Source organism: Myxocyprinus asiaticus, chromosome 7, assembly GCF_019703515.2.
Source record: "Myxocyprinus asiaticus isolate MX2 ecotype Aquarium Trade chromosome 7, UBuf_Myxa_2, whole genome shotgun sequence".
NCBI lineage: Eukaryota > Metazoa > Chordata > Actinopteri > Cypriniformes > Catostomidae > Myxocyprinus > Myxocyprinus asiaticus.
Window position 1 is genome coordinate 27,858,152 of NC_059350.1, and position 9,606 is coordinate 27,867,757.

The window sequence follows — 9,606 nt, forward strand, 5'->3', positions numbered from 1 at the left end:
AGAGTGAATGACATATCGGTGTGTAACCTTACTAGTGAAAATTCAATTATAGATATAAAAAATTATGGTTTTTACTAGTTGAAATCCTATTTTTGATATCAAGAATGTAAATTCTGGGGGGCTGGGTAGCTCAGTGGTAAAAGAGGCTAGCTACCACCTCTGGAGTCTGGCTAGTTCAAATCCCAGGGTGTGCTGAGTAACTGAGCCAAATTGGCCCAGTTGCTAGGGAGTTGCTCGTCATAGCTATAATGTGGTTTGTTCTCGGTGGGGCACATGGTGAGTTGAGTGCGGATGCCGCGGTGGATGGTGTGAAGCCTCCACACGCACTATGTCTCTGTGGCAACGCGCTCAACAAGCCACATGATAAGATGCACGGGTTGACAGTCTCAGAAGCGGAGACAGCTGGGATTCATCTTCCGCCACCCGGATTGAGGCGAATCACTACACGACCATGACTTAAAAGCACATTGGGAATTGGACATTCCAAATTGGGTGAAAAATGGGGAAAAAAGAATGTGATCTCTGCGAGTGATGACGTAATTTTTTATATCAACAACTGGCATTTCCACTTGTGAAAATTACATTCTTGATATCAAGAATCAGAATTCTAACTAGTGACAATTGAATTGTTGATATCAACAATTCATATCCTGCAAATGAATAAAAGTGAATTCGGCTTGCCATAAATGTGTGCTTCGCTGTACTTTAGTGAATCCCGGCCTAGGGCACCAAGTAAGCCAGAGCCCCCACCGCATTGAATACAACCTGAGCCAAGAGTGGGGACTTTTAATCTATTATCAGACCATACTAGTACATAGTCGAAAGCACTTCAAATCGAACCAGGAAGAAAAAAATGAAGTTGCTGGGGCTGCCCATACTTTCCCTCATGCTTTTTCTGAATGGATTTAAACTATGTTCTTCGGATAACAGTGAGTACATAAATAATTTATTTTTGTACTAAAACTGACAGATGTTCATCCATTCTGGTGAACCTAGTGCTTTATTATTTTAATCTTCAAACAAATGTTTATTGTGGTGATAGCATTAGCGTCCCTCTATACACTCGGCAGATTAAACCCCGCAAATCTGCTTTGTACGTTTATTGAAATTATCTTGTTTACAATGCAGCATGTAATAATTGTATAGTTGTCATTTAATCATTCTGCGTATAGGCTAATTAAATGGACAATGTTTTAAATTCCTTTAGATCATTGTGAATCACGTTTAAAATCTCCAGATACGTCTGGGATTTTTTAAAGACCTTGAAGAGGTTTCCAGAGAATACAGGACTGTAATTCTGTTACTTGTTTATTCTGATACCAAAATAAATTAAATAAATAAATAAATAAAATAAAATAAAATAAAATAAAAAAGTTCCCTCTCTATCTTGGCAACAGGCAAACGTTGGCAGTCATACATCAGCAAAATCTCAGAAGCCACAAAGAACTACCAGCCATGCATTCAGGAGAACTGCAGCTGTCATATGAGGTTAATTTTACAGATATAAAGAACAGCATCTCTTTCACAGAAGCTCCCCTACAGTGAATTCATTACAGATGCAGTTGAACTGGTTGAAAAATTATTGTGCTTCCCTGCATCTCTCTGTTGATTTAGTGTCCTGAAAGATGACCTGAGGCTGTTAAGAAACGGCATATCTGAGGGGCTGATGGCAGACACAGTCCAAAGAGGTCTTGGCACACACTACCAGATTATCGGTCACAAGCTGTTCAGAGAACAAAGCTGCATGTTTCCAGCAAGGTTGGTGAAATGTAACATCCACCAAATGTGCCTGGGTGTTATTGGGTAAAATTATGGCCCTGTCATCAGTGTTACTATTGTTTACAAAAACAAATGAAAACATTTTACTGAAATAAAAAAAGCACAACATTGTAAAATCTGAAACTAAACTAAAATATGTTTTCATAACTTTTAAAATGAGCTATAAATTCTCAAGTGCATTTGATACAGTGCAACCTCACCTCATGGGGAAAAAACCTACTACGGATGGAAGTAAATCCACATCTTATACTCTGGGTTTTGGCCTTATTGACTGAAAGAAATCAAACGGTCAGAGTGAATGGCAAGTTTAGCACAATAACACCTGTTTCACCTGGGGTTCCCCAGGGCTTAATCACTTCACCTGTGCAGTTCACCCTGTTTAATGATGACTGTAGGTGTAATGACCCAGAAATAGAATACATCAAATGTTCTGATGACACAGTCATCGTGGATAACATAAACTCTGACAGCTGGCTCCAGGTTCAACTGAATAAGTTCTCTGTGTATTGCAGTGACAGTCATCTAGAACTGAATGTCTCTAAGATGGAGATGGTCATTGATTTTGGTAGGGAAAAATTGATCACCACTGCACTAGAGGTCAGTGGTCAGGATATTGAGAGGAATATAAGTAGCTCGGAACCATTATTGATTATAATCTCACCTACAAATTGAACAGTGAAATGATCTTCTCCAAGTTTCAACAATGTCTATTTTTCTTCCAGAAACTCAGAAAGCTCCAGGTTCATCAGTCAGTTTTACGAGATTTTACAAGTGTTTTATTGAATCAACATAGAAGCTTGGTTTGTAGGAATGAGCAGCATTCACACAATCCCACTCTACAAGATTGTTAAGACTGAGCAGAAAAATCTTTGGTTTGGATATGGAACCTCTCAGCAGCATTTACAGCAAGCGAACAGTGAAGAAAGGAACTGTAATTTCACAAGACGCCACATACATCCTACACGGTCTATATAACCTCCTCTACTCTGGCCGTAGATTCAGATCACTGACCTTTAAAACTAGAAGGGCTGCAGCAGCTTTGTCCCAACATCCATCCGTCTCTTTAACTCATTATGAGCATGTGGCACTAGCACTTTAAGGACACTAAATTAAACTTTTTATTCATTTTTACTTATCTTTTTATTATTATTATTATTATTATTATTTCCATCTAAATTTATGTAGTGAATGTGTTGACACTTGTTTATGTCTTTCTGTTTGATTGTGTAGTATGCACTGGTAACTTTCACACATGAAGTTCCTAACAGAAATATAAAGTTCTTGAATTGAATTACTGGACACTAAAAACCCAAACCTAACAGTCATGGAGTGGAAACTAATGAAAACAAAACTAATTTGAAAGGACAAATTGAAATTTTTTTTTTATTTTTTTTACGTTTTTTAACTTATTTTTTTTTTTTTTTTAACTGTTTGTGTGTTGAATATATTATTTCCATAAAGCCATACATTTAACATTTCTTCGCAGATGCAGTGGTGTTGAGCACTTTATCCTAAAAGTGATTGACAGGTTACCAGATATGGAGGCGGTGATTAATGTGCGTGACTATCCTCAGGTTCCTGGATGGGTTCAGCCACCCCTGCCTGTACTTTCCTTTAGCAAGGTGTGTATGCACACATCAACATGGTCTCAAAACAATATAATTTATTTTACTTTAGGTATTCCAGTAGCTTGAATATGTGTGTCACCACCTAAAAGGTAATGTGTGTGAAAGCATGCTCTAAAATCATAAATGCAATATGAAAAATTATATATTGATAGCTGAAAATGCTTGATTAAGACCAAACTGAAAAATAAAATTAATATTGTTTAACTCTTAATGGTATGTGTATTACAATTAGGGATGCACAGATCCGATACCTGGATCGGTATCGGCTCCAATACTGATGCTTTTAACCAAATCTGGTATCGGTCCGACAAACCCGATTCAAATCCGATACTGTGTTGGTCATGGTCGTTACCGTTAAGCTCCAAAAATGGCATAAATATCCATAAAAGCACCATTAAAGCAGTCCATATGACTTGTGCATTTTATTTAAACCTCTTGAAGACATGCAATAGCTTTGTGAATCTCAAAAAGCTACCTTAAATGCAATAAATAAATATATAGGCTGCATGCGCAGTGCGCTTCAGTAAATAAGTGGTGCTCTGTTGTGTCACATAAACTCATAGTATGCACGGACTGATGATGCGCTGCTGTTTTCAGAGCAGCGTGCAATATGTGGGTGCTCCACAAGAACTGCATCTCAGATGTAGATGCTTGATCATTCTTTTTGCTTATAACATGCAATGAGATTGGAACTGAGGAGTAATTCGCCAGATTTTGAATGAAAAGCATATTAAACTACAGTCAACTAGCCCACACACAGACACTCCTAAATAAAATAAAAGCCCAGAGATTTAAAGTTAAGAAATATGACTGAAGTACATTACTATTATATAATACATTTATAATATTTAGAATTATCATTAGGGTGGCACGATAGCTCGGTGGGTAGCACTGTCATCTCACAGTCAGAAAGTTCATGTCCTGGCTCAACCTGGGCCTTTCTGTGTGGAGTTTGCATGTTCTCCCTGTGTTAGCGTGGGCTTCCTCCGGATGCTTTGAGTTCCCCCACAGTCCAAAGTCATGCAGGTCAAGTGATTTGGAGACTCTAAAATATGTCCATAGGTGTGAGTAAGAGTGTGAATGTGTTTGTCTGTGTGTGTTAGCTCTGTTATGGACTGGCCACCTGTCCAGGGTCTTTCCCTACGTTCGGACCGAGACAGCTGGGATAGGCTCCAGCACTACCTGCGACCCTATATAGGATAAGCGGCTATAGAAAATGGATTGATGGATTATTATTATCATCATTATCATCGTCATTATTATTATTATTATTATTATTATTTTATATTAAATTACAATAACATTTAACCTGACTGGGTTCCTAAAAAATAACTGTGTGATTGAAAAGTGGACTGATTAACTATTACAACTGAATTGAACAAAAAAGATGCATGAGGTCCAGATACAAGTTTTAAAAAATGTGTAAAGAGAACTGGCTTCTTTTCAACGGAAGACTTTCACTGGAACAACTGTTCATTTTGATGCTGCATTATCCAGTAGACCAGTGTTTCACAACTGGTGTGTTGCAACCCACAAATGGGTTGCTGGTCTGTTTAGATTGTTCTTTCCCTGCTGTCCACGACCCAATGCCAGAGTTCTTCCTCCATTTATATTTTCTGCTGCTTAATTTAGCTTGGGCCCCTGAGGCAAATTAAATTATATTCATCTCACGTTCGGCACTTTATGTGTGCTAAATATGCTTCTCATCTGAAAGGGTGATGCAATTTAACCCTGGTTTTCGTGCAAGTTTGGCAGTTGTGGTTAAAGTTTTTGAATGTTAAGGCTAATTTTTTATTTATTTTTTTCATCATTTTTAAAGACTAACTACATTGACATGTTGACATCAACAACAAAAATAATGTCACTTGATACCTGACTTTTTATTTGAAAACCATGATCAAAACAATGCAAGATAAAAGAAAATGTGGCTGAGGCTACATTAAATGCAGGTAACATCTTTACTCTTTTGGATCGCCACTTGATGTCCAATGTAAAATCTGGGTCCCCAAGCAAAATCATTGCAGTAAACTATTTAAAAATATATATTTTTAACAGGCTACATATTTTTTATTTAAGTGTTTTTGTTTTGTTTTCTTTATTTTATAATGAAAAAAAAAAAAAAAGGTTTAAGATATTTTTGTTTCTCTACTTTTTAAAGAGTACCCCCAGTCAGTTCCACCCAGTAAGGTATATTTATTCTAAACTAAAAAAAGAACACTGGTATCGGCCGAGAGTTCAGGTATCGGATCGGGAGAGAAAAATGGTATCGCTGCATCCCTAATTACAATAGTGGTACAAATTAATGTGTCTTTAAGACATCAGACTATCAGGACATTATGTACCCTGCATGGACGTTCTGGGAGGGAGGTCCTGCTGTATGGCCCATTTACCCCACTGGATTGGGCCGCTGGGACCTGATGAGGAATGACCTGAAAAAGTGGGTGGCCCATTGTGACAAATTGGAACATTTGAAGTCCCTTTCTTGTCTCAGCATCTGAGATTATGACACAAAGCCAGACCTAAGAATCCCTTTAAATTCTTCAGATCAGCTGAACGGTGGCCCTGGAAGAAGAAAAGTCCCAAAGGATTCTTTAGAGGTTCTAGGTCAGCCTGTCTTAAATGGCAATTGTTATATTTATACGACTCAATGCATTGTTGTTTTCAGCATGAGCTGATCAGTTTTTCCATCATTTGTAGGACCAGTTCAGAGAGGGACCCTCTGATCCTTCTGTCTCGAGAGGCCCCTGACCTTGTGGATGCAGAGTATACCAAGAACCAGGCCTGGAAGTCAGAGAAGGTTTGTTTACCCTTTCTCACATACTAGGCTGTGCTTCTCAACCCTGTTCCACCAGGGCCCCCAATACTACACATTTTAGATGTCTCCCGTATCTGATAAAGATAGGAACAGGGTTGGGGAACACTGGTCTGGACTACTCTGGGTGTTTTCTAGAAATGTCAGCAAAATTAGAATAGTGAAATATTCAGATTTTGGAGCCAGGATTGGTTTTGTCTAGCTGTGTTACCCAGACTTTACCATTTACTTTTATACTAGGACTACTTGTGTTTTTTGTTGTTTTCTTTTTTGTTCTTCTGAAAAAAAAAAAAAAAAGGACACTCTTGGGAGACCCCCAGCTAAGGAGATTCCCCTAGTTGACCACTGTGAATACAAGTAAGACCTCCCTTTATCCTCATTTCTACTATTAAAACTTTTTTAAACATTATTGTAAAGATAACAGATAACAAAAGGTCCAATAGTGGTCAGTTAAAGGGATAGTTACCCCCCAATTTAAAACGCTCTCACCATTTACTCGCCCTAATGCCATCCGAGATGTGTATGACTTTCTTCTGCTGAACATAATAATTTTTAGAAAAATATCTGTTGGTCCATACAATGCAAGTGAATGGTGGCCAGAACTTAGAAGGACCAAAAAGCATATAAAGGCAGCTTAAAAGTAATCCATATGACTCCAGTGGTTAAATACATGTATTCAGAAGCGATATGATAGGAGTGGGTGAGAAACAGATCACAACTTAAGTACTTTTTTTTTTTTTTTTTTACTATAAATCTGTTTTTGGTGATTCACATTCTTTGTGCATATCAGCGCTTACTGGAAAGGGAGGAGAATTTATTGTAAAAAAAAGGGCTGGCCGCCATTCACTTGCATTGTATGGACCTACAGAGCTGAGATATTCTTCTAAAAATCTTTATTTGTGTTCAGCAGAAAAAGAAAGTCATACACATCTGCAATGGCATGAGGGTGAATAAATGATGAGAGAAATTTCACCTTCAGGTGAACTATACCTTTAACCAACATTTTATACACTCTGGTGTGTTTTGGGATTTTCAGTTCTCTCTCTCTCTCTCTCTCTTTGTCCTCAGATACCTCTTTAACTTCAGAGGTGTTGCTGCTAGTTTTCGTTTCAAACATCTATTCTTATGTGGCTCACTGGTTTTTCATGTTGGCGAGGAATGGCTTGAGTTCTTCTATCCACAACTCAAGCCCTGGGTTCACTATATTCCTGTCAAACAGGACTTGTCTGACCTCAGGTATCCTCAACATCTACAGTATCTCAAGCCAGCTGATATACTTAATTTTTACTAACTAATTGGTCACTGGAGTTCATGCATATTTTCAAATGGAAAGGAATAAGTGAGCTAGTCTTTGTAATTACTTTGATCATTTTCATGGATGTTGTTATTATTATGCCAGTTGTTTTGCATTTTGAAACACTTTATCTCTCTGTTGTTAGAGAGCTGCTTCAATTTGTGAAAGAAAAGGATGGTGTGGCAAAAGAAATCGCCATGAGGTAATATATTATGGCATTTCATTGATTTTATTTGGTCATTGTTTGTCATACTTATACACCCTAAAGACATTGCCTATGCTGATATTTATGGTTCTACATTTCTTTAGGGGCCAGACGTTCATTCTGCATCACCTTCGCATGGAGGATGTATCTTGTTACTGGGAGAGGCTGCTCACTGACTTCAGCAAGCTACTAAAATACAAGCCCAAGAGGAAAACAAACTACAATCAGGTCATCCACAGACCTAGCAGATCTGAACTCTGACAGTAGAAAATCATAATGGGGGAAATTGTTTTCCTTAGTCTAGCTCTATTCATTCTTTTGAAATCCACCACTGCTCTTTTTGGCTTTAAACTGGCCTAAACAGGTTAAGAGTATTTGGAGGCAGCTCTGGGTAGTTAATTCTGCCAAGTCATATGTCTCTCAGACAATCCATATTGTCAATGTTAAGAATCAAGAAAGGTTTTAATACCTGTTAAACCTAATCTTTTTGGATTCCATGCACCTGTCTACATATTCAAAAAGGCAGGACTGTAATCAACCTGTCCAGACCCTCGTCCTGTGGATGTCTGGAGTATTTCACAGCTACAATGTGCTTTGTCTTCTTTATAGTAGTCATTAATCTCAACAAAGTTGTTCTTTTTTTAAGGTGTGGTGTGAAGTGTGTAAGGGGTGTTGCGCACAAAAATAATTTGTGGAAACAATAGACTTCAACTTGCCAAAACATTTTTCCTTAGAAATGAACTGGTTTATTGTGGCCTTGTTGATTGGGAGTTGTTTCAGTACACACTTCTCGACCCTCTTTAACAAAGGAAGTTTTTTTCAGCTACAGAACTTTCTTCTCCAGTTGGGTGTTTTTGTTTGTAAATAATTTGACATTGCAGTGTTATAGGGTAATTAAAGTTGAATAATGTTAACAATCTTTAATCTTACTCTACTCCTCACATGCCATAAGTTTTATAGTAGTCACACAAAGGATTTGAGTATTCTGTTTTCTAATGTCAAACTGGAGCCAGTTTAAATCTTGAAGTCTGAGTCCATCAGTTTTCACCATAAAATCACATTCAATAAATTGTAATTAAATGGAACAATCATAAGACAAGTTTGTAATGTATATTTCATAAACTGCTTTAAGTCTTGAATATTTTTTATCCAGTTCTAGAGCAGCAAGCATTTTTATTTTATTTGGTTTTTTGTTTTGTGAAAAGAAATCTCAAATCCAGGCAGCCTCATGATTAGTGTTTTGGATGAACTGACAGTTCCACAAAGAATGTAACTTAACATGCATTCATTTGTCACTACCAGTAAAACATCTGTACTGCACAAGTTATTAGTTGTAACATTTTGATTTACTTAATTTGTTGGCAAAATTCAGCACGTAAGTGCCACTCTGAAAACATTTGAATGTAAACATTTTCAAAAGAGAATGTTTGGACATTTACAGACAAGCTTTTTCTTTGAAATACAGAATAGAGCCAAACTGGTACCGAGATGTTGAATATGTTCTAGTATTCTATTAGATTGTGTCATTGTGTCTGTTGATTTGAAATTGTTTTCTCTCAGTCCACTATTTTTCTATGTCAGACAAAGTTTGAAGTAGTTTGTGGTAATCTAGAACAATAAAAGGCTTTGATTTATCTTCGTCTTCTGCTTTCCGAACTTTGAATCCATTGAACCAAATGCTTCATAAAATGATATACTGTTTCGAAGCTCCCAAAACACCGAGCACTGCTATCCACCTTTTTCCTGGGGGGCTTACTGGGGAAACTAATGTGGGTGGGACTTCCGATGGAAATCGTTCTATACCATTTCCTAGCTCTGGCTGCAATCATTTTAGACCCTGTTTACAGCTGGTTATAAGTCGAGTTTTGGATGATCTGATCGCAAATGG

The 9,606-nt window shown here is 37.5% G+C and overlaps 1 protein-coding gene across 2 annotated transcripts; it reads left to right on the forward strand.

The window, feature by feature from the left end:
• Positions 1 to 822: 822 nt before the first annotated feature.
• On the forward strand, positions 823 to 9,358 carry poglut1 (protein O-glucosyltransferase 1). Of its 2 annotated transcripts, XM_051702541.1 has the most exons (12): positions 866 to 929; positions 1,208 to 1,291; positions 1,398 to 1,488; positions 1,615 to 1,758; positions 3,266 to 3,401; positions 5,723 to 5,844; positions 5,952 to 6,011; positions 6,105 to 6,204; positions 6,518 to 6,576; positions 7,288 to 7,455; positions 7,659 to 7,715; positions 7,823 to 9,358. In XM_051702541.1, exons 3-12 carry the CDS (start codon positions 1,484 to 1,486, stop codon positions 7,977 to 7,979), a joined length of 1,008 nt encoding a protein of 335 aa, XP_051558501.1. In that variant the 5' UTR covers positions 866 to 929; positions 1,208 to 1,291; positions 1,398 to 1,483; the 3' UTR covers positions 7,980 to 9,358. The 2 variants fall into 2 exon arrangements, with proteins under 2 accessions (XP_051558500.1, XP_051558501.1); XM_051702540.1 differs by lacking the exon at positions 1,208 to 1,291 and having other exon boundaries at positions 823 to 929.
• Positions 9,359 to 9,606: the final 248 nt, after the last annotated feature.